Source organism: Trichogramma pretiosum, unplaced genomic scaffold (assembly GCF_000599845.2).
Source record: "Trichogramma pretiosum strain Unisexual culture from Peru unplaced genomic scaffold, Tpre_2.0 scaffold10, whole genome shotgun sequence".
Taxonomy (NCBI): Eukaryota; Metazoa; Arthropoda; class Insecta; order Hymenoptera; family Trichogrammatidae; genus Trichogramma; species Trichogramma pretiosum.
The window spans coordinates 2042513-2067846 of record NW_019641652.1 but is presented as its reverse complement, the minus strand read 5'-3'; the positions used below and the strand labels follow the sequence as shown (position 1 = coordinate 2067846).

Sequence of the window (25334 nt, the reverse complement as noted above, 5' to 3'; positions counted from 1 at the left end):
ACGCTGGACCAATAAATGGGTTAAGGCCATTTATTGGAAGACGCGCTGGACACCGCGAGCACTCGTATGTTTGTATCGTCTTGCACACGCTCTGAAGTTTACTCTTATTTCAAGTTTTGAACTCAATCATAATTAATTCATAAATTGCATTGCATTGGCATTGGCTGCAGACTTTTTGAAAGTTCATGAACATAAATAGCAATTATTTGATTTTTCTTGATCATGAATGAACGAAAAAAATCACATCAATTTTTTATTCGAGTTTTTGATTATTAATTATTTTTTAAATTCATATATCATATTTTCAGTAAAACGAATGAAGATGTTACTCTATAGTAGCTTTAATAGCATGCAAACAGCTTTTAGACTAAACTAAAATTAAACACTAAAATGGTAGAAAAAGTTAGTTCATCGATTAAATTTTGTGTGACGATGAATACCCATCTTGAATGACGCAAATCAATAAAACTTGATTAAAAATTAAATTAATTTTGATCCAATTGGTTTCACAAAAAAATCGTTCAATTTACTACAACGAATTCCACGTACTTTTTCTGTATTAATTTTATTGACGAGCCATAAAAGAGTAAAATTGTAAATAGGTTCCTCAAATGGTACAGGCAGCAGTTCAAATATTTCTTGAATTGGTGAGATAAAAACTAAATTCAAACAAAGTAACATCGATGAAAAATCAAACAAAATAATAAAAATTATTTGTTAATGAAGAATTTCCAACACCATCGAGGGGGGCTTGCCCCCCGTGCATCGGTCGAGGCTCTTTCTCCGGCTGTTTGGCGCGAATCTGTACACTTGTAGAAGCAACAGCAGCAGCAGGTTCGGTTTACCATTCAGTTGCGCGCAAACCTCGCTGACGGTAGGATTGCCTTCCCTGTCACTTTATACTTTATTCGCTAATGCGGCTTATTGCTTGAAATTTTGAATTGTGTACGTACGCATGTGCTTCTAAGACGTACTCCATAGTTTTTTTCGTGATATTTAAGTTATTTTAGAATAAAAAAGTGCATTGTTTCATCTATCTTGAAAATTTATATAAAACTTCAAAGTGACTGTGCGATTTATTCGTCTCAACGAATGTTATCATCAGGTTGGTTGTAGATTATGTTAACATTTTTTGTGCTGTGTAACTATTTACCTAAGAAACTAAAATTATAATTATTTTCTCACGATAGATTCCATATAATATTTTAACTTGATGCTGACGTAGTTTGACTTTTTTATCGGATAAAAAAAGTGAATTTTAATTATTTTGATTTTTTTGCTTATTTCAATTTAAAGTATTCTGTGAGTCAAGATAATTTTTTAATTTTTCAATGCGAATAACTTTTACGCTGTGCGCAATTTAAATTTTTTGGAGCCTGTTATTTTTTATATTTTCATCTTTAAATACCGAAAAAGTCATATAAATTTAATAGAACTCGAAGATGAAAACGATGAATAGTACAGTCTAAATTTAAAAAAATTTAGTGTATTAACATTGTTAATAATTAAAACTTCATACCGTATAATAATTGAGAAATTTTGATGTCATAATAATAATAATACTCACATTAAATAAATTCCCAAATAATATGACTAAACTCTTAAAAGCCGATAATTATTAGCCATTTAAAATTTCAATTTACGAAGTTGAGAATTTAACTGAAAAATTGAATGTTATCGAATTGCTCGATCGGCATTGTATTATATGATTTATATTTGCAAAGAACGATTCAATTTTGGCTATACCCAAAATTCGTCCGTGAACGTGATAATATTGTACTTGACCTCTTTTAGTTACCGTTAATTTTCCGTCTCAACAGATTATAGCGCAATAAGCCGATATTGAATTTGTACCTTTTTGACTGGTTAATGTTACATTTTCCATTTTTCATGATTTCCAATGGTTTACATTTTACATTTAGACGTACGCTACAAATTTTTTAATTGCTCGTGCACAATCAAATTTCTTCTAAATTGTGAGCAAACAATTTTGAACTTTTCCCACTAATCTAAGAAAATTGTTTGTTTGCTGTAAGAAATTCGTATATCTAGAAAAGCTGACTAATGACATTTAAGCCATCAAGTTGTATACATGTCCTCGTTTCTTGGATGCATACATTTATGAATGTTATACATACCAGACGTGTTAAAACGCAGATCTTGTCGAGAATCACAACTTTTCGTCCAAAATATTATTGTTTTCCACCTGTTTCATTCAGATACGAGTCCAAAACAATTAGCATTAAACCGTAATATAAATACAGGAGGTCATGTTATTTTTTATATATTCCTCGTAATGATTACTGCCGTTTCGACCCACAGCGAATAATAATCTATTGCGCTATAAGCATCCAAGGATACGTATTCCTCTTGCGAAATTGTGCGTCCGAGGCGTAAAAGGAGTTTGATCGTTTGGAGGATACCCGAGGTGCTGTAAAAATGTGCCATTAAAAAAAATTAATGAAAAGCCAAGTTGAAAAACAATCAACTCGGCTCTTTGTGTTAAACTAACGAACGATTAAATAGCGATTAATATGCAAAAAATCAAATCTCGTCGTAATGAAGCGATCGTTCGGCACAACGACCAAGTCAGAGCTGCAATAATACATAATACACCTCGCTTAAAATATAATTGCTGATGATATACGTAATCGTTTCGATTGTAAGAGCTTTCGATGCTCAAAATGCATATTATACCAGCGAGACACGAGTGTCTCTCGCCTTCGAGTGCGTTTAGCGCACGCAGCGCGTGAACAGCGCGTAAGACGCGCAAATGTTTGTAATACACACGCAATGACCGCAACGACGTCCTTTGACTGAAGATAAATTTTTGTGCCGATCGCGCCAGCTTAGTATACGACGGTCTATAGACGCATCTGATCGCTGGTTCTATTATGTATTAGCGCTCGGTTAGTTAGACGTTCTTCTGCAATACCTTAATCCATCGAGGAGATAAATGCTTTTTCTTGTCCAAATGTCAAAAAGGATGTGCATGCGAAGCCATCATATCGATTAGAGGAAAGAAAAGCCAAAGAGCTGCGTAACGACCGACTTGCGTTGAATTGTTTTGAAATAACGCGCTGAATCAACTCGCTGTTTGCAGTTAAACTAGTAGTTGAGAATTCAAATGAAAGTAAAAAAATGTGTCCCAAATAATCGTAATAATTAGTCTGCGTGCTTAAGGACGGTGAAAAAAAGTGCCACCTGAGTGCACGCTCGTGTGCTTGAAAAAGTATTTAGAGCATGGCTAGTTTATTGAAATTGAAAATGCTCGGAAGTAGAATGAAAAAATGCGCTAACCAGTTACCTCCGAGGTCAAGGTATAGTCCATACGGCTGCTTTTCTCTCACCTTTTTGATTCGATCGATCATTCTTGGACAAAATTTTTCTTCTCCTGCCGATGCAGAATGTCGTGACGCTCTCCAAGTGGCAAGTGCGCCTGCAATTTTATGTTTCCGTTGCAGCATCGCGATCTTTTTGCACCTAAGCAGAGGCTTCGTTACTGCGAAATGGTTCGTTGGAATTATTTTCGTTTTAGAATGTTTTTTCTCGAGTCTACGGATCAATATTGATATACCGTAATCAAGTTCGAATTAGAAAAATCAATATTTAAGTTTATCTGGATTTTTACGCTTCACTGATTTATGATAAATTTTTTCGCACAACCAGGTTGATGTATGTAGTAAAAAATTTTTTAACATGTCTAGCAATAGTTTCATAGTTTTTCGTACGTCGAAGTGCCGAGGATAACTTGAAAAAGTAGTTGCAGTCAGAAAAAAATTCCCAGTTTTATTCAGCGTGAATTCTGCAAGATGAAAAAATGTGATTATAAATCATAACGAGCGTGAAAATAAATGTTATACTTCTTACGTACTTTCATGATTCAAGGTGAGCGCAAAAATTGTAATGCACACGATATTTCGTAAATAGTCCATTCACCTCTCATGCAATTGATATATGCTATCCTGAGTAGCTCATTATGATTCATTGCCAATGCATGGCTTGCCTCATTTTTTGCTCCATGAACTAAAAATATAATATATCCCATAGAAATGTTTACGCGCCACAGCGTCGAGTATGTTAAGCGCGACAATTCGGCTTGGCGCGAAACTCGACGTCGCAGGTGCCACATGCACTCGGATGAGAATGGACGGCGGCGAACATTATCACGAGCAAGGTCATAGTCGTCGTCATCGTAATGATACATGTACGCGATTCTGGTACTGCATCGCGCTCATTATATCCGGAGAAAATCCGCGCACCGTCTTCCACGCGAGCCTCGCGCACGCCTCATTGCGGTCACGTTTCAGAGACTCGCAGAATCATAAATCCAACCGATATAGGCATATACATACGTATATATAGCACGCTATATGCGAGCCGATTCGTGACGTTGCGAGTGGCAGCTTTTGCAAGTGCAATTATAATCTCTTGCGTATGATTATTTGCACAGGAACTTCACCTGCTGATTTGCATGTCTCGCGATGTTAATCGGCCAACGTCGTGCCATCATGGCTTTTTTTCGCGCTTGACTTTTTTTCATTTTCGTCGCTCATTGTTCTCGTTGCGACGATCCTTGCTTCGAATTTTTTCGTTCACTGCAAAAATCATCCAAGTTTTCCCGCTAATTGTATTGGCACTTTTACGAGGAATCGTGTAAGATCCTGCTTCATTATCGAGTTAAACTAATTTCCCAATCGCATAATCCTGCTAATGCTTTGAAATCATCGTGTTTACCTTACACTAATACATCTTGGCAAATCAAAATTATTACGCGCTGCATGTATTGCATCACTACTCAGTGTATACAATGTAATTAAGCCTGCGAAATCTTTGTATACAATCAATGATTTTTACTACAAGTTGCTTTTTTCGCTAAACGATTAACCGATTGTGATGTCGAAAACTATCAAGAGGTTATAACTTGTCTCCGTAATTGACGAATTCAAAGCTAAAATGATTTTTATTTTAAACCTTTCCAGCATTCCAAAATTAAAATACAGTGAGAAATCTTAATCGAATCTCAATAATTCCCGAGCGACACATAAATACGAAAGAGAAAAGTTGCATGCCTTGATGAATGCGTAAAAAATTAAAGTGTCGAAAATATTTGCTTATTTATTATTGAAAACTTTGTTGCTTCTCTCATAAATGAAATGCTGCTTATGCAAGAACGAGGATTTAATATTTATTTTCGATGATGCTCGGTCATTATATTGAAACTATATAGTCACACTACCAAGTACTTCAATAGATACAAATATGTATATTTGACGAACATCTTGGGAATACATTTAAAATGTAGACTTTTTTGTAAAGAGTATAAGAGGTTTAAAAAATCCAGGCGTAATTTGTATTATATTTTTGTCAAGAATACATTGCAAAAAAAAATAGTTATCATTACATAATATGCAACAATTAAGAATAGACAGTGAGAGATTATGTACTTTCACGTTCACTGACTGTACTCATCAACGAAAGAAAAATTTCAATTACAAAGGAGTCGATAATTTTCGCATTCTATCCGGCCTCTTTAAGCCACGAAGTTGCTCAACTAAGTCACTCATGGTGATGTCAGTTTCTCCTTTCCTCTCTGCCATTAGTCCATCGTACTGGAGAGGTAGATTCGTTTGACATCGCATTTTAATGCATGCGGAGCCCGCTCGAAGTCACTCGAGTTCTCAGAGTGCTCTGGGATTTTCGTAATACTCTGGTTTTTTCCTTATCCTGCAATTTTTCGTTTACTCCATTTAAAGAATCGAACATCGCTTGTTATTGTCACATTGGCCAAATTGAAATTTTCACGTTGACGACTGTAGATTTATCTATAAAAATAAAAGTATAATTATAAGCTTGAGATAACATTGTAGTCATTATCTATCAATCAGAAGTTCGTTACTGTTTTGTAATTATCGAGTTGTTATTTTCATTGTGCTATAAGCGACTTGGAGTCATGATTATCCAAAACTTTTGAACCATCAATTAGATATTCGACTACATAGTGTCGAGTTGACTCCCAGGTGAATTATCGTATGCATTAAGTAAGGTGATATGTAAGCAATTTATCTAGAGGCAACACCGCGAAAACGCATACACAATTTAATACATTATTAAACTCATTCTCTGGGACGGAGGAATTCGTTTTACCTAAAATTTAAAATTGAAATAATTTTTATAAACTACGCAGGAGAGCTGAAATTCATTGTTTGACACACGAGGCATCGATGACGTAATCTATTTTTATCGATATTGCGAAATCCATTGACAAATATGTGCATATACTGCGATCGGAGCGAAAACCGCAATCGATGATGCACAATATAGTTTCGGTTTTAATGAAAAAAAGTCGAAATTTCGCTCGTGGATACTATGCAAATGAATGGCACAGGCGCGTGAATCGGTAGCAGACTGTGCTCAAGCATCGACATCCGCAGGCAATTCAAGCGATATACGCGCCTCTCTCTATATTATACTTAGCTGCAGGAGTTGGTGCATTTACACGAGCGTCAAACGTTACTTACACAGGCACGGAGTAACTTATAGATCATAAGCTCTCGTGCGGCGTCGTATGCACATTGATTTGCGCAAGCTTCGAGTGTCAGTTGGCAGTCGCAACAAATGTTTCGGCTGTGCGCGCCGATTGTGCCGCACTGCACCTGCGTATGTAACTTGTACCGTGAGCCATACATGCATAATATATACATCGTATATACACGAGCGATAAAATTGTCTACGGCGTCCCACGAGTAATAAATTCAGCGGATAGATCGTTGTAATACAAGCGGGCCGAGCCGAAGAAGAAAAAGAAGAAGCAGAAGAAGAAGAAAGAGAGGCGCGACGCGCGAGCTCGAGTGACGAAACAACCGCGCCGTATAATACGACCTATACCAAAGCGGCTTTTCACGATCCTCTATGGTTTTTCAGCTTGTCGCGCCTCCGGTGCGGTGCACACAATTCGCGGCAGTACCGCGTGCACGAGACATCGAAGAGGATCATTATCTTGTCTTATTGGGCAATAGCGAGGCATTATACGCCCGTCTCGATTTTGCCACCGATATTTTTGCGCTTCTCGTTTCGTTATTATTCTCAAATTCTTTTCCTTTAGTCGTCTAAACATTGGAAAACTTCTCTGGCGCTGCTTGTCTTTTTGCAGCTTTACTTTAAATTACAAATGATTCGCAAAAACTGGCTTGAACATGGTCGGGAAAAAAAGACGGGATCGCGATTGCGTTATTGCATCGCGATTATAATATATCGGTATCGACATTTTCCTCCTCAGAAGCAGGAAAATAGAGCGTAATTCGTCGCGTTGGAAGCAGTCCGGGAAATAGTTTTTGTTTCCCCCCTTTGTTTTATTTACCTTTTGGCATGCACCGTTTGTGTCTGCGCACAATCAGCATGGGGAGCGCACGCGTCCATTAACCGTGACATATACACGATGGTCATTGAGCGCACGCAAGATATGAAATCACTCGAAACACTCTTTCTTTCGTTTCTATGCGCCGTAATTGTACAAATACATGAGCATATTTTCTTGTTTACGCGAGTCTGTGCTCTGTCCGTGTACGTGTGTTGTACGTGTGTGCAAGCACATGCGCGCGCGCGAAAAACGAAAGTCTTTTTTATATTTATACGTGTGCCTACTTGCATCGCCCATTGTTAGAAAGTATAGTATTTGTGTGTGAGTGTGTATTCGTATTTGGAGTCGCATTGTTACAGAATATACATATACAAGACAGCTGGTCATTTTCTTTTCTACGTGCAAAAGCTCGGCAAAGGCACTCGCTGGCCGAAAGTAAAATAAAAACAACGAGCTGCATAATATCCGGGATAAGGATCTACGCTCTCCGCAGTTGCGCACGAATTTTTTCTTACTTGTGTACATATAATAACAACAAGGAGAGATAAGAGTCGAGAATAATTGTTATGTGTTTATTTGCGTTTGAAAAATCATAAGCACGACGCGTGCCTGCCGTCGAGCCCGCGCGGCTTAATTAGCACGAAATTCGTATTATCTGCTCCCATTGTAGTGCGCCTCGTGAGGGAAAGCCAAGCAAATTTTTAACGATACATTGCTCGATTCAGTATGGGCAGTGATAAAAAGTTGAGAAAAGTATGCTCCTGCTACAGCTTCAAAATTAAATTTCCCGCCTATTATTTCCGCGAGCGAATAAATAGTAGAATACGTGTAATTGCACGCGTGACGTGGATTACGATTTATCCTTGACTTTGATTCGCATCACTGTCGCTATCTTATCGTTTCGGACGCTTATCAATAAACAGAATTAATGCAGATCTGTGCCTCGCAATAGACTCAATAATATATGCAAGTATAATTCCGCGGCAAATAAAAATTGCAATAACAATGAGAACGCGTAGAAGAGCGAGTGACGTTGCAAGTGGGATTAATCGTGATTTGGTTTGTTTACAGATTGAAGGATCCTCGCGGCGCAAAGGAGGGAGGCCGGTCGGGAAGCGCAGAAGCCGAGTCTCCCCAAGCTCGCAGCGCGACACGGGGTCCGTACGTCGTTGCTTCGTGCGCACTGCGCGAAATCAGCGCCGGTAGTGGGGTCGCGTGCGCCGCCGGCGGCTCAACCCCCGAGTTGCCCGAGTCCATAGTCGTGGAGCGTCGCCGACTTGCCGGATCTCGTCGGTGCGCAGCAGCAGCAGCAACAGCCAACAGCAGCAGCAGACGAGGCATGAGCTTGCTACTCGCGACATCCCTTATATCGATTATACCCTAGCGTTGTGGTTTACGAGGCTCAACAGTTTTCGAGCCTGCATCGACGTTAACCTCCCTTCTCCTAGACTCCCCAGCGCGTGCAGTGCCGCTGCAAAAACAGCTGCGAAAATGAGCTCGAAGCAGGCGGCGACTTGGTGGCGCTCGACCGGCGACGTCCTCGGCTTTCTGCTGCTCTGCATCGTGGCCATCCTCGAGTCCATCGTCAAACTGTTCCTGCCCAAGAGGTATCTCATGAAGGACGTGGCCGGCGAGGTGGCACTGGTCACCGGCGGTGGCAGCGGCCTCGGCCGTCTCATTTCCCAGAGGCTCGCCAATCTCGGTGCCATCGTCGTCGTCTGGGACGTCAATGCACAAGGTGAGATTTTTCATTCGACTCGCGCACTTTTACGACTAGTCTACGCGCATTTTATAGCCGATACATGCAGCACGATGCACGTGTTTCGTCACAATTCCATTACAAAATTAATAAAATAGTTTAATGGAATTCTGCATAATTTAATCAATTTTAATTAAATAATGCTATTTCGATTGAAGTAACCGACAATTTTGAAAATTAAAGATTTTTACGAATATCGTGTGCCCGCACAGTATTGCGAACTGCCGAGCAGTGAATTTTAATTTTTTTCATATCGCTCGTGCACAGCATGCATTGGAGTATCTGTGTTAATATGTCAGTCTGGTGGCTGCGAAAATTCTCGCCTCTGCTAAACGATCGCCGACGAGCCTCGCATACGCTGCGCGATCAGCACGTGGACGTTCTATGTGCACATCATTATTGCTCTCTGTGACGTAAGGGCAAAAAATTTTAATTTCCCGCTGCTAATCGCCGCTCGACTCTTGATCTTTTATAAATACAATTATATCGTTCTACGACTCCTCGTAATAATTAGGATAATGCTGCTAAGCGGCTAATGAAAAAGTACATGGCTTTATGTGCATTATCATTCGACGATCGTCTTCGGTAAAAAAGAACATCTATAAAAAAATTGATGATATTCGAGGAAAATTCAGGCCGAAAAGTCTGATAAAATTTCAGCTTTCGATTATATTGAGTTATATTTTGATAACATCGTGAAAGAATTACTAAAATCATCGTTATTCTGAAAAAAAAACAATTCAATCCGATAAACTCGTCATGAGTGGCCTATCAAAATGCAGATTTCTCAAACTCGAGATTATAATCGTCGTTCGATCGTCAGCAATCGATTTTGCTTTCAGATCGTAAATGCAAACGGAATGCAAGTGTCGCAACAAGTGAAACATAAAATAAAAATATGTAATAAATAAAATTGTTTATTAAAATTTATCGCATATATTTTCAAACTATCATAATGCACAATGGTTGGACAATAATTACAATGCCTCGAGGAAAATTCATCGGATGATATTATTGAAATAAAAAACGTTATTCAATTTCGTCCCATCGTAAAATTTTTTATAACCAATATTCTCCAATCGAGATAAAATTAGTCAATGATCAACAAAGTAATGTTTCGTCATCACGTGAATTAATTGCACGTGAGATATGCAAGCGTATATTACCGCATAGAATAATTAAGATTTTTGTTAAAAAAAGTTCAATTGACATTACGGATTGTCTTATTTAGCAAGTCCATGTAGCCGGTAACCTTCCCCACCACTGTGACCCATTATAAATTCCTCGTACTTTATATCGAGGGAAAATTGCGAGCTCGTTTATGGAAAAATCGATTTCTTTTTTTCTGACTCGAATGCGAAAAAAATCCGAGATTTCGTTTCGATACACATAGTGAGCACGAGTGAAATGTCTCAACGTGAACTAATAATTAATGCGTGTCTTTAGCTCCGGCGGTTTCACTGATTCCGATATGCCTATTGTGAGATTTCCTCGTTACATAAACTTTTTAAACTATTCGAGAGCCGTGCGTGTAATAATAAACTTTTCTTTCCTCCCATTGTTATCCGCTAGCCATTTAAGAGATTAATAGACCTACGAGGCGATCGCTCCTGGCCTTTTGTAATATTTGCTTTAAATCGCGCAATCAAATTTATTATGCTTTTAATACCAAGTGCGCGTATGCAAATATTCGACTTAATAATGCATCGATGAAAACGATTATGCTTCGTTCCTTGCTTTGTTTACGCCGAAAAAACTTTCCAAAGCAGACGAGACTGTGCGAGGTTCAGGGATGAAATCAGAATGGAAAAGCCCACAACCAGACAACATTTTTCAATTCAAAGACCAGTTTGACAGTAGAGACCCAAACTCGGACAATAGTTGAGCTTTTTTTACGTCTAATTCTGTTCAAATTTTTTTTCTTTCGAGTTGTGTTTTTTTAAGTTTAGCGTAGAAGATGAGAAACTGCAACGGGAGTCGACTCGTTTCAGGATTAGTAGAATCGTATTCATGAAGCGTCGATGATCAATTTTGATCGTCTTGTGCAGCAGTATAGTCACGTTCGTCTTTTGGTCAAAAAAAACAAAATAACGTGCAACATCGCGTATGCAAATGTCGTAGCCGACCAAGTTTTTTTTTCATCTTCAAATAAAAAGCGATGTACACGGAAAAGTTTAAAATCGCTCGACTTAACTATCGGCAAAGATTAACTTTCATGAGATTTGCCTCGGTGATTTATTTATTCGGTGAATTCATTATTTTTTGTAATTGTTCTACTATGAAATCGATCAAGTATTATCAGACATGGCGCAAAATCTCACCGAATCTTAGCTCAAATTGGCGAAAGTATTTTTAATAACTGCATACAGTTACGAGGAACTTTGGAACCGACAGCAACATAATGCTTCGGTCTTACAAAATGAAAAAGATTCTCGCATAGATATTCGTTGATTTACGAATTGTTTGAAAATATATTATTATAACTGTCAGTTTGGCGTGGTTATATCATACGCCGAGGTTTAGCAACTATAAGAGAGTTTAAATATACACCATGTCGCGTGCGGACAAATTGAAATTGATGAGCTTGAACGAGTAAGCGCGTATCGCACGGCCAAGCCGAACACCTGAGTCGAATCCCAGCATCTCATAAAAGCCACGAATCATAAATCACGGGGCCATTATCAAACGCATAAAATCTCACAGTCGAGCCTTGACGAATTATTAGCAGCGTATCGCGAATCTGCACGATGATTGAGCTAATTACAAGACGATAGGTCAAACGAGGTTGAAAAAAAACGTCGCAATCAAAGCGGGGCTGGTACGGGCTGCTGAGTAGAGTCTCATATACAAAACGAGCAAAATAATAATAGTTATGCAACGACCGATGCGTCGCGTGATTTTCAGCGAGAGAAAACGCGTCCGCGCGATGATAACCCAAATTACGATTGCGATGCGTTTGTTGTGCGCACGCTCGATGCACGACATTGTAACAATGTGTTTTTGCTGCGTTTAGACGAAAAATAATGGCAAGGCCGTGCCAGCTACGCACATGGCTCTCGGCGTGACGAAAGGCCGAGTCGCGTTTTCACGATAATATCGCGATTTCCCCTCGTAATATCTCGTCGGCTATGGCAGGATCAAAGCCCGACGATGGAACAATTTTGCGCGCTTAGCCGGATGTGTGGAAAGGTCAAATCGTTTCGGCCCGTCTCGATTCTTTGGCGAGATGCAATTTCCGGAGCCGCGTACGATAAATCGTACGGCAGTGAAAAAAATGAAACAGCCTATATTGCACGCGAGTAGATTTTTTAAATATCAAAGTACGATGCTCGCTTCTGATGTAGAACGCGAGCGAAGCGTCTCTTCCTGTTTGGCCTCAAGGTAGTCTATCTTTCACTCATCTCGGATAATTGCATGTACGCGTAAATGATCCGGCGCTCGGCTCGCGAGCCCACACGTGTTGCGTACGTCATAACGCAGCCTCCGCGTCAGTTTTCACGGTCGCTAATGGAATTTAGGCTATATTTCGTGCCATTATATATACAGAATCTCGATCCAGCCCGTCCAAGAGAAAGATAGTAATGATGATGATGATGATGAACTTTCAGCGCATTAGACGCGCCACGAGATCGCGAGCCAACGGAGCGCAGCGAGAGGCACACTTTGCTCGGCTAGGCAACGCGCGACCAGATTGAGTCGTTTCCTTCGGATCATCGATGCCGAGATAATTTCGCTGACTCTCGCTGCGATGACTCTTTTTGCATTCGTTTTCACGAGAACGCGTCGATTCGCTCGCCTTCGCAGGAAAATATTCCGTGAAAAAGGAAAATCGCCGAGAGAGGCTGGAACGAATGGAATACCGGTGTCGGCTACTGTCAACAATTTTGTTGTTCGTACTTCCGCGACGACGCGTAAAATATAACCTCAGAAGTGTACACAGTTTTTCGAGCAAGTACATTTTTGACGAGGCGTGTGTACTAATTGTCATCGAAGCCACGAATTACTCGTGTTGTCAACGGACGCGACATTCGCTTTTGTTCCCAGCAGAAACTAAGAGAGAGAAAAAAAGGAGCAGTTGGAGAGCTGTTCCGAGCAGCGCATAGAAAGTTTATGATAAAGCCGAGCGATTTCTTTTTCGCGATCTGCGCGGCTATTCGAGAATCTATAACGTGCCGATGAGTACAGCGAGAATAATAGCGACCGCCTCGCGCGACTGCTCAAGTGGCACTGCAGCCACCGCTCGGCGCCGCAGCTGCACTTTTGCGCGATCGATTTTGACGCGCTACAAAATATGGCCAAATAATTGACCGCTGCCACACTCGACGAAACACATGAATAACGATCACGGCTAAATTCAACCTTGAATCGCGTGAGCGAGTCCATGATTCGTGGGTCTTTTCATGCGCGAATCATAAACTATTTCAATACACTAGAGCTCGTATTGGCATCTAAAGTTGAATGAGAAGAATATGGTTTCGGGATCATCGACCCTTTACGTATAGCCTATACCAATACGGCAATTGAATCGCAATCGCAACGGAGCTGGAATCGTGCACAGCACTCGAGTTCCACATAGAGCGAATCGAGCCGAAAATTAAGTTTAAGCTCGTGCCAGGAACATTTTTCCACGAAATTCGAAAGAAGAGTGGCAGTAGGAAAATTTGCAGCTGTCGTTCACCGCAGGCTATTGCAGGCGTCTGATGATAGATCCGCTGGCGGCAGCAACGAATCGTACGATGCTGCGGCCCAAAATTGGGCCCCTGGATACGCAAAAGTGCAGCAGCGCCTACAGTGCAGCGGAATTGCTCAATGTCGCGCGCGCGCGAGCAATATCCGAGACAACAAAAACTTTCACTATTCGCGAGTGGCAAATTGCTGCTGCTGCTCCTCGTGCGCACATATCGTAGGTACGTGTTCATTTAAGCACTGCATGACCTCAAGTGCTTTATTTTCGTAGCATGTAATACAACATATAATCGCGCTGGAGAACCAGCAAGGCATATATATATCCGGATACATACGTGCGCACGAGGGATAATAAAGATTATATTTTCGTACACACACGTGGTAGCGGCAGCAGCAAATTAGTCGTAAAAGTGAAAATTTCGCGCAGCTCGAGGAAATGATATCTTCCGTCGCGTGCGCCGACCCGCGCAGATGAATCGTGCATACGCGCATACGACTTTTATTCGCGATATTTCTCGATATAATAAACTTTGACCGGCTACTGCACACAGCTACTCGCGTCCAGAGTGTATAATAGAAGTACATGCGCCGGCAACTTTCTCCGTCGCCAACAGCACCGACTGCGTTCAAGGAGGTTGGCTTTTTTTCTTGTCGTTGTTGTTGCACGCCGAAGCATCTTATGCGCTCGTATATGTGTACGCTCTACGTAATTATTGCGTGAATATGCGACTAAATCGCTCGAGCGGCCCGTATATTATACATGCGGAGAGCTCATCTTCAAGGATTCGCGACTTTTTTCCGTCTCCTTGTACGTGCCTCGTGACATTTGCGCACGCGTGCGTTTATGCAAAGATTGCGAGCTCAGAGATCATTTATATTACGCGTTCGAAGCTTCGCGCCAATCCATCATTCCTATAGAACAATGGGTTTTATTCATTTTTTCTTCTCTACTTTTTGCAGGTCTCGACGAAACGGTTAAACTGATCAAGTCGTCGGGTGGCACGTGTTATGGCTACGTCTGCGACTTGTGCGATCGCGAGGACGTCTACGAAAAAGCTCAACTACTTAACAGAGAAGTTGGACGGGTAAGTTTGGCAAAGCCGCAGCCATGTTCTCGGCTCTTTTTTCCTGCTCTGTTTTATGTTAGCCAAAGTTCGTTTTTCTTGTAAATACTCCATTAACTATAATAAATACTTCAGATTTTCAATTTAATGAACACAAAAAGGCAGAACGGAATTTAATTAATCGTTGGCCCGGCTCAAATTTACTCCTACGAGATGTACGAAAGCTGTTTTTCTAGCCGTACTCGATAAGATCGACTCGCGAGAAAAGCGAGCATGGCTTGCGTAAGTCCCGCGAGTAAGAGTTTTATGCACACACTCGAGTCAGGATGTGCATTTCGGGGCTCGAAGCGAGTGTCTCGAGAGCTCTTGGATTTTGCTCGTGAGATACGAGGGAGCTAAAGATTACTCAATATAAATTTGACTCGCCTGTATTGCGTGGGACTGGACGCACGACGAGATAAGAAACGTCGACAACCCATGGACTACTAAAAAATCGAGCTTTTTTAAATGTTATTTTCACAGCGACGTTATCGAGATATCGGTATCCTACGCATGGAATCAATAAATCACATTTCTGTTAATTTAATTTAATTGCATAAATTCAACGACGTGTAGTTTGACGAAGTCAGGTTGGAATTGAATAATTCACGAGCGAAATGATGAATGGTTGATTTGTCAAAGGAGTAACGAATTTAAAAGGAGCAGAAGTAAGCTCGGCACGCGTGCACAAAGCAGCGTCACTCTCATTTCAATGAGTCGTATCGAATGAAAGGATTTCGAAGCTCTACGGCCGTGTTATTTACCAATAAACATCGACTCTCGGCCGATCGCGCTTTATTCACTCGATCTCGTGCACGTAAAGCTCTCGATCGCGTTGCAAAATATCATTCAGGTGCGCGCGCGTATTACGCCAGGTACGCAGCAGATACGGCGTGGCAGTTGCGCGATAATGTAGCTGCAGCTTGACTACGTACTTTACTACTGCGTTGCAGTGTCCGACAGGAGGAAAAAAATATTTTTTTCCCAGCTACTCCTGCGTGCGTTGCGTGCGATCCGTACCTATGCACGTATTTATATAGTAGCACGCCGAGAGCCACGTAATATATCCCTCGAGAGGCTTCGAATTGGCTTTTAACGCGATCATACGGAGATCGGGATGGATACGCACTATGTACCGCTCGAGACCTGGAAATTTATGAGCTGTTCTCAATTTTGCTCGGGTTATACTGAACGATAGCTCGACGCCGTGAACGCGTAGAATATAGGTGGAACAATCAGGTAGCAGTTAGTTTGAATGAGCGTGCGGTAGGCATCGCGACGTCGCTAATGAAATCATTTTCAAGCTCGATTAGAATCAAAACTACGCCGGACTTCATCAATTATTGGCGTCCAATTTTTGTTTTGGTTTTACAACTGTACTCGTATACATACATGACACGGCTGTACCCGGGAGTAGTGCATCGATTAATTATGGCGCACACACGCGGCGAAACTCGTTAGCAGTCGCACGATCGGCTACGTACCCAGCAGCAGCCCGGCTACACAAAAACGTAAATCACCTTTATAATATACATACAACTCGTATTGCAGACGTCATAATTATGCAAGGTTGATCGGACGAATATACAAAAAATAAAGGAGCAAAAGAAAATAATTGTGCAAGCTCGGGGCAAGGTTAATGTCAAAGTCGTAAAGTCGATCGCGAGCATAAGGCACGGAGATAATCGTACGGCAATAATTGCTCCATTGTCTGTGTCCGCAGGTGTCAATTCTGGTCAACAATGCGGGAGTGGTGACGGGCAAAAAGTTCCTCGATTCCAGCGATCAAATGATCAAGCGCACCATGGACGTCAACATAATGAGCCATTTTTGGGTAAGTTTTTTTTATAAAAAAATTAATCAAACAGCGCAATGAGCGAAACGATTAGCGATCCGACACTCAAATGGCTATCCAGGGCCACTCGGTCGACGCGACGATAAAAGGCATAGAAGAAGCACGATACCTCTAAACTCGGGCATAAGTTTGGTAAAAATGAAAAGGAAAGCAATCGCTGCACAGAACGTATACAATATAATAATAAGTACGATCGGCGCGAGCCACTGGCTCCCTTTCTCCGCTACGTCGTGCATTTTTCCTCGCTCGGACGGCAGACAATTCAAGGACCACGAGTACACACATGTGCTGGTGAACGGCATTCCATCGGCGATTTGCGCTGCTCAGGTGTAACTGCGCTAGTGCAATGTATTTACGTACTCGCAGCGCGCGCCTGACTCCGTGTGTATACAGGCGCGCGGAGAGCCGTCATAACGCACGCGAGTCGCCGCTCGCGCAATCGGGCTGGATTTGCGTTATTTGGATTACGCCAAGCGCGCGTCTAGCTTCTCGTGCTTTCCGTCGACCAATAAGGCGTTCGCGAGTTTCAGAAGGAAAAAAAAGATGGATTTTTTCTCCCGGAGCCATGCGAGCTTTGTTTCGTTTTTATACATTATACTTGTGGCTGTCTCGACCCTCGCGAGATTGTGCGCGAGAAAACGTATAGCTGTCCACCGCTTCTTTCTAAAATTGGTACATTTGAAAGTACAGTGATCATGGCTTACGATATTTATCAACTCGAGCTGTATCGGATTGGCAATCGCGCCACAAGGCGAAACGACATGTTTCATGCATCTATTATGCGTAAATTGATTTCAAGTTGGGATTTCTGTTAATCGAAGTAATGGGTATCGAGGCAGGCATTTGCATCGCTTGAACGCAATTGCCTATCGTTAATCAACACCCACCATTCGACAGATTTACTTGCGCGTACTGGAGCGAAAAAGTTTCATTTTGAGCCAGCAACTTCGCACTACTATATTATATCTGCGTATACACAGCTTGAAAATAATGCCTGGCAATTACGGTGTCTTTGTATTGGCCTCTTTTTGGCGAGCCTGCTTAACCCTGAGCCGACAAGTGCACTTTTTGCTCGCTGGTTGCATTGCTCCTTTTCTGTAAAAAAATTGTTTAAAAAAAAACCAACGCGGATGCGTTGTTTCATCATTATACTGCTGGGGCTCTCCCGCGAGTCGTTGGCGGGCAGGGAAGCCTTAAAAAATATCGCATGATATCGCGGATCATCGTCCTTGCGTCGCGGTTCTGGTTTAACGAACGAGCGCTCTCGAACATATGAGTTGGGGAAAAAAAGATTATGATGCATCCTCTCATCTTGGAGAAGTAAATTCATGCACGTAATTCAAGTGAAGAAGAATGCGCATAGAAAAGCTAGAAAAGAAGCGCAATCGTATAAAAGAACGGCGCGCATCGATACGGATTGATACGGAAGCCGACGAGGAGGCCGATACGAGAACAAGGTACATACAAAGTCCAAGTTGGTTAGAGCATATCGGAGCTGCGAAGGAGATAAAAGAAAGTAAAGAAATTTCAGTGTCACGGCCACTCGTTGCGCGATTATAACACGTGCTCGCTCCGAGTATACCTGTGTATTTATATTATATGTAAGCGCGCGCCTCAGCTCGCGAACGGCACATACTGCACATAGACGCGTCGACACATGCACACGCCGCACACAGACGCAGTGCAACAAACCAGTTTGCAGTCGGCGGTATGTGTGCTATCGGCTGCGCGCGTTCGGCTCCGAGGTGTAAGAAGCACACATGTACACGGACGCACACACGAGCTCGCGCGCACGTAAGCAAGAGAGATTCTATCGCTCTCGGCCAACTGGGTCGGAGGATTCACGAATTGATTTGCCATAAATACCCAGCCGCATCCTATGCGCGTACGCACGCGATATTGCGCCCTCGAGGCACTCGAGTACTGCTATTACCGATACCATTTGAATCTGCGAGAGAGAGAGAGAGAACGCGCGGGTACCATTGAAATCTCAATCGCGAATGGTGCACTCCACAGCCTATCCCGTTTTACAAACTCCGAGTGCATTTTTACATATTGGATTTATTTTTATGAATTTGCACGAAACGGTTCTTACGATTGCTTTCCAGGCACGTTTCTAGAGCTCGCTATGCTCGACTCTGCGCCGATCCGATCCTTTGCCGATGCTCCACGTGCGAATTAGCTGTACAATATGCGTTACGAACTCGAGCAGCGCCACGAGATCGTCTCGTCGTCCACCTCGATCGGTCGGCGATCATGCCACGCGCTACGAGCATCCTGTTACAAAGTCGTCGCTCGTCCGTCCGGTTTAGCTGGTGGCCCACGGGGGGCAGAGCACAAAATTACGAGGAGAAAAAGAGTTGGAAACGGAAATTTTCTCAGTGCGAGTCTCGAAAATAAAGATAATATAGTTTGGTCGGCGAGTGGCGCGCAAGTGTCACTGATATACGGCCGCGGTAACGGAGAATTGGCTCGTCCTCGTGTCTGTTTGGGATTTTTTCTTCTCCTTCTCGTTCATTCGTTCGTTCGTTCGTTCGTTCGTTCGTTGTGCATTATGTATGGCGGAGGCGATCGGCCTTTCGAAAAGCTCCATTGCGCCTTTCTCCTTTTGTCGCTGAGTAAATGGCACCCAAACGTACAAGTGCACACGCGTCGCGAGAAGAGCACACTACGCCAGAGAGCAGAGAAAGAGAGAAGAAGAGGCTCGCCGCGCGTATCCTCCTTTTATAATGGATCGCGAATGGTACTGGCTACATGCGCTCGGCTCACTGTATACATGAGCGAACGAGAGAGAGAGAGAGAAAGAGAGCCGATCTCTGCAGCAGCTCCAGCGCAGTGTGTTAACGATATTCCCGTTCCTGCAAGTCTAGTATATATAGGTACATGCTATATAGAGACGCGGCTCAGCTCGTTTGCGAGCTTCAAGTAGCTGTACGTACGTCGCAGTAAATAACGATATATTTGAATAACGGCTCGTTTGATTGTCTTCTCTCTCTCTTTCGCGAGCGAGCGAAGCCAGAGTAAACGAAGCCGATCATTATTTACGCAGCGCATAATGCTCGTCGTGCTCGGGATAATATGTCTTGCCCTTGCCCACGCTAAAGACTCGCCGCTTCCGTGCACCTCTCGATCGCACAGCACGTGCTCGCGGCCAGGCAGTACATCGAATCGAGCCGTTTTATCGCGCGCCAGCGTCTATCGCGGTCACCGTCGCGATCTGCATCCGAGCTAGGCTCTCGCGCCCGAGTATCTCCATTTGTTGCAGCCGTGTATCAACGCGCGAGGATACGTTATTGAGAAAAAAAGCGTAAAAAGGTCAGGACGCGCCGTAGGTGACGTCGCGTCGGCGCCGGCTGTACACCTCGCACATTTTCTCTCGCAGCTCAGGCTCGTTGCGCTGCGCGAGTTAAACTTTCGAGAGACGTTCGGTGACTTAATCGTCGGCTCGCTGCAGCGGCGCACTTCCGAGCGCGAGAGACGCGCCAACGTACTTATTGCATGCACGATAACGGGAATAGCTACAGCGCAAAGTTATGCAGCAGCCAACCAAGTGGCTCACATAGCATCTCCCGTGTTTGTATATCGTGTACGATATGCGAGCCACGTATATTATATGTGTGTGCGAGAGAGATGGCGTAAACGATGGCCACATTTATATATCAGCTTGTTTGTATCGTCCTTTTTCGCAGACGGTGAAGGCCTTCCTGCCGGCCATGATGAAGGAGAACAAAGGTCACATCGTCAGCATAGCCAGTCTCGCCGGCCAAGTGGGCTGCCCCAAACTCGTCGATTATTGCGCCTCCAAGTTCGCCGCCGTTGGATTCGACGAGGCTCTCAGAATGGAGCTGGCGGTGAGTCCGACTCCTTATTTTATTATTTATAAACGTATCTGCAGCATACCACACTTGTTGTTCTTCTCTATTTTTAAACGCGCGACTCAAAATATATGTCTCTTCTTTCGAGGATTAAGTTTTTTTCCTTCAAAACATTTCGAAACATCCGAAATCTATCGATCATCTTCCTTTCGAAGGCTCAACGGCGTGTAAATAGCACAACCCGAGATACCTGCAATATGCACGACGTTTCTGTCATTTTTTGCATCTACGCCAGAGATCATCGCTCGAATGATGTATCGTTGCTAACGAAGGCAGAAAAAAAGACATTCTTATGGATTTTTCGTTGCGCGCAAGTGCGATGGCCAGTCGCTTGAGTAATGACTCAGCTCGGAAAGTCCGATTTCAGCAGGGCGACGGATATTTCCGAAACCCAGGGCTGCTTTTCTCATTGTGCAAGTCTCTCGCTCGGTTAATAAACTCGATATAAAGCCACTCGAACGCGCCCGTCGTTAAAAGCGAGACCTTGTGCACGCCTGCACACGTACGCACGGCCACACACTCGCGAGCGCATAAAATGTAAATTCTTTTTTAGAGCAATCGTCGTTACATTATTTTAATGAATTGTGTTGCCTTATGCTCTGTCGTGGCTGCACTTGCCCGAGTGCTCCTTAACGAGGCGAATATGCAAAACGCTCGTGATTTGGAAACGCCGCTCGAGGACCCGCGATTATTATCCTGCTGCAAAAATGTTGCTACCTTTTTGAGTAATTTAATTATAATGTATATCCAAGCGCTAATTGAGCGACTAATATCGCGAGCCCGCGCGCACACTCTCGCCTGCAGCAACGCCAATTGCAAAATCAATTTTTCGATATACCGATCTTGCAAAACGCCCAGATGTTTATTGCACTTGTTTCTTTTCTCCTTTATCCCGTGTCTTCTCGGTAAATACAATAAAATATAATCGACGCGGTACATCCCTTGCAAAAGAGTCCGCACGAGCCGGGCGCCGAGCTCGAAAATCTTTCTTAAAACGCTACGATCGTTATAATGCACTTTCGAGAACGCGAAAACATTTACTTTTAAAAGCGGGCAGCAGCAGCAACAAAAAAAACCTCTCATACGCTGCAAGTACTGCAAGGATTGGCGCAAATCCATAGTACACGCGAGGACCCCAGTTTTGCGTGCTCCAAGGTCAACTTGTATTAGGCGACTGGTACGCGCGCTCGACTTTTCTATGTCGAAATACACTTTTGCTCAACGTTAAATCGCAGAATAGTTATACAAAAAAAAAATAAACCAGTCGACCGTATCGCGATGATTCTTTATGTCTGTAATATATTTTCATCGCCATAAAAAACACGAATAACTCATAATACTTTTTTTCAACTTTTCGACAGGCTGACGGATACGACATCAATACGACCGTGATATGTCCGTACTTTATCCGCAGCACTGGCATGTTCGAGGACGTTATGGCAAGGTAAGTAATCAGGCTGTGCTCGGAAAGAAAAGCTGACGAAAAAAATCGACGATATAAATTGTTTTTATTTCATCGTAATTTCCACAGGTTCGTGCCGACTTTGAGCTCGACCGAAGTTGCCGACAGGGTAATCGAGGCCATGCGTTGCAATGAAAAGTTTGCCATTATTCCAAGCTACTTCCAAGTACTCTTAGCGGCCAAATGGTGAGTTTTTCGCGTCGAAGGTTGTATGCTCTTCTCGCGCGCTTCCGATCGAAAGTAACTCGCTCGACTTTCCAGGATGTTCCCGTGGAGATGCGCTTGCATGCTGCTGAACGGCTTGGTGCACGACGCCGCGCCCCAAGAGACGTCGAAACCCGTGCCGGAAACACTGCCCTCGCTGTCTCAGACGAAGCTCAACGGTCTGATGAAGGATCAGCCCGGCAACGGGGTGCTGCACCAGCAGCTGGCCAGGCGCGTCTCCAATTCCGAGCGCAAGCCTTGATGCCGTCCTCCGGGCCTCGTGTCAAGCTCGCGCCAACCGATCTTGACGACTTTTGGTTCTCTCTTGTGGCGAGTGCTACCATAGATATGGTACCGCAAGAGGAGAACCCTCGAAGGAAATTCTTTTTACAAATCGATGCGATAAGAACGAAGGGTGCCAAATGCGGCTGCGAAGCTTTTCCAAGCGAACGACGAATTGTTGTTATATGTTTATAACTCGACGCTGCTGCGATGCGGCATTAATCAAAAATACGTGAAATTTGAGCGCTCGGAAAAGCCTCGAAAACCTTTGTTACGTGCATCAACAATTACGTATCCGAAGTCTTCCAAACTTTTTTATACGTACTGCACATTTCCCACAATGAAACTAGACATATCGGCTACCTTTGTAAGCATAATAATGTCACGTGAAGACGAGTTTTGTATTGTCAGTCGTTTTTCCGGGTGGCTCGATAGGATGTATAAAGTGCCATCGCCTTGCCTTCGCTGTCAATGTATTTGCAAAGCGCACACGCAAAAACACACACACCCACACATACATGGACGTGTATCATAAATATGTGTACAATATAAGTCGCTGGACGACGATGCAATCGGTTATTCATCGGCTTACCGACTAAAATTTAAAATAATGATAAAACGACGTTGTCAAAATTTTCTAATGTGAATTATAATCACACAAACAGTTGCAACTTATAATTAGGTGGTTTATGTTCTTTTTTACCAACATTATGTAGTTTTAAAGATTTTTACTATAAATAGTTCGATTATGAGGTAAAATGTTGAATGTTTGTACTAGTGTAAGTTTTTAATACCAAGCCTACATAACATAGAGTCGATTTTGCAATCCATATTATGAGCCTAATTTATGTATAATTTTTGACAACTTTTTTTAGTGTTTTTGCTCATGTAAAAAATTTTACATCACTTTACATTTGTAAAATAGCGCTAAGCTTTTTCTTTTTTTTCTTTTTTTTTATAAAACAATATCACAATGATGATGTGTAATGCAACGTCAAACTAAACTGTACAAAAAAAGTGACAAAAAATTTGTAAATTATTTTTTTAGACTCCAAAGTTGTGAATATTCTTAACTGTTTTATCTTAATTTTATTTCTGGCGCCAAAATAAATTCCTGTGAATAAATATCGTTAAATTATTACAAGTATCGAGCAACGAGTTCAAAACTTTGATAGTGTTATGATATTAGAAAGTTCGAATAAAATTAATTTCTACATAAAAAAATGTAATGTAATTGTTTCATACCTCCTCATTGCTGTCCAAAACAAGCCAATTGTGTCCCAATGGATCCTTATACACAAAATTTGAAATCGGTAAATTATCGGCCCATTCGGCTTCGAGAGACGACCGATCCGGAAATACGTAGACTCCTTTGCCACTCATTGCATTAGCGTCGTCGACTTCTCCTTTGTATTCGCATGTATTGCTGTAACTGTATAAATACCTCAGTTGAACAATGTTATAAATTTGAAAAAAAGAACGAGTCGATGAACTTACACTGCTTGAAAATCCGAGCTTATGTTGTCTTTGTCCCATACTGCTCTGTACTCGTCACCGTTGCTGCATCGGTATACTCCATAACCTGCTCGAAAGAAATAATAAAAAAAACTCGAACAAAAATATGTTAATAATCTATATAAAAATGTACCGTGTCGATAAATGTTTTTATTATTCTCGATAATGTAACCGCCTTCGTAAGTGTCTCCGTTTTCGAAGTGGAAACTTCCTTTAGATGGTCTTGTGCTACCGATTTCCGGTTTATTCGTCAAAATAGCCGATTTTGAGCTTTGCCGGTTATTACTTTTTCGCGCAGACATCTTTCAACGGAAGTGTTTCTACTCAAGTTCTATGGAGTTTTGCACTATGAATCAGACTGTTTTTTTTTTAATTTTTAAAATTTGCGAAGCTTAAAATTGAGTCACTACAAGATAACCTAGCAAGTCGAAAATATAACTACAACTGTACGTGAATATAAAAGGTAAGTCGAATTTTCGTTTTGAAATGAGTTTTTGCTCGTCATTTGTCCATCATCTACTTTCAGAATGACCAATGATATTTCATGAACAGTAATTATAGAGGGTAGCCAGGTAAAAATAGTGTATCAGATTTGACTCCGGATCTGATGTCAGATCTGTTATAAGTTGTGGTGAACGCCTATCAGATCTTATACCAGATCTTATATCAGATCTGCAGTCACATCTAACATACCATTTTCACCTGGGTAATCGTTCAAAATCGACAAAAGCTCAATTATTGGGTACACCGTGGGATATCTCGAACATTTTTTTCGCGGGGACGCTGCCTACAGTGATGTTGTAAAGAAAATCGGTAAGAACCTTGAATGAACTTGAAATCGAAAACATTTCAATTGATTTTAAGTCATAATCAACAAAAGTAAAGCCGGAAAGAGTCGAGAATCGTCGAAACCTATTTCAACTCGATTTATCGAGCCGTACGTTTTGACGGAAACTCGAAAGAATCCAAATCGTCGACGGACGACCGAGAGCGAGTCGCGAGGGAAGTGATCGGCTCAATATCAGTGAAATCACAGCAGTCATTTCGGGTCGCATACTCGCATCAACAATATTATCTATAGGAAAAATTCGTAACACGTCGCGCCACTGCTTTGCGTTGCGAATTTCAAACATAGTTCAAACTAGCAGAATATAAACGATCTCGCGAGCTACATGTTATTTGTATACTGCTACACACATACAGCAGGCCGCAGAGCAGAAGAAGAAACTATAT

At 42.2% G+C, this 25334-nt stretch overlaps 2 protein-coding genes across 2 annotated transcripts; one reads left to right on the top strand and one right to left on the bottom strand.

Moving 5' to 3' along the window:
• Positions 1–869: 869 nt before the first annotated feature.
• On the top strand, positions 870–23810 carry LOC106659031 (estradiol 17-beta-dehydrogenase 11-like). Its single transcript, XM_014381314.2, has 8 exons — positions 870–1105; positions 8432–9098; positions 14766–14890; positions 16632–16742; positions 20453–20614; positions 22000–22082; positions 22170–22286; positions 22362–23810. Exons 2-8 carry the CDS (start codon positions 8852–8854, stop codon positions 22564–22566), a joined length of 1050 nt encoding a protein of 349 aa, XP_014236800.1. The 5' UTR covers positions 870–1105; positions 8432–8851; the 3' UTR covers positions 22567–23810.
• Positions 23520–25238, bottom strand: LOC106659033 (phosphatidylinositol 4-phosphate 5-kinase 1-like). Its single transcript, XM_014381315.2, has 4 exons — positions 24235–25238; positions 24084–24168; positions 23832–24018; positions 23520–23700 (listed from the first exon to the last, which is right to left on the bottom strand). The coding sequence occupies exons 1-4, from the start codon at positions 24401–24403 to the stop codon at positions 23665–23667; spliced, it is 477 nt and encodes a 158-aa protein (XP_014236801.1). The 5' UTR covers positions 24404–25238; the 3' UTR covers positions 23520–23664.
• Between the last annotated feature and the right edge of the window lie 96 nt (positions 25239–25334).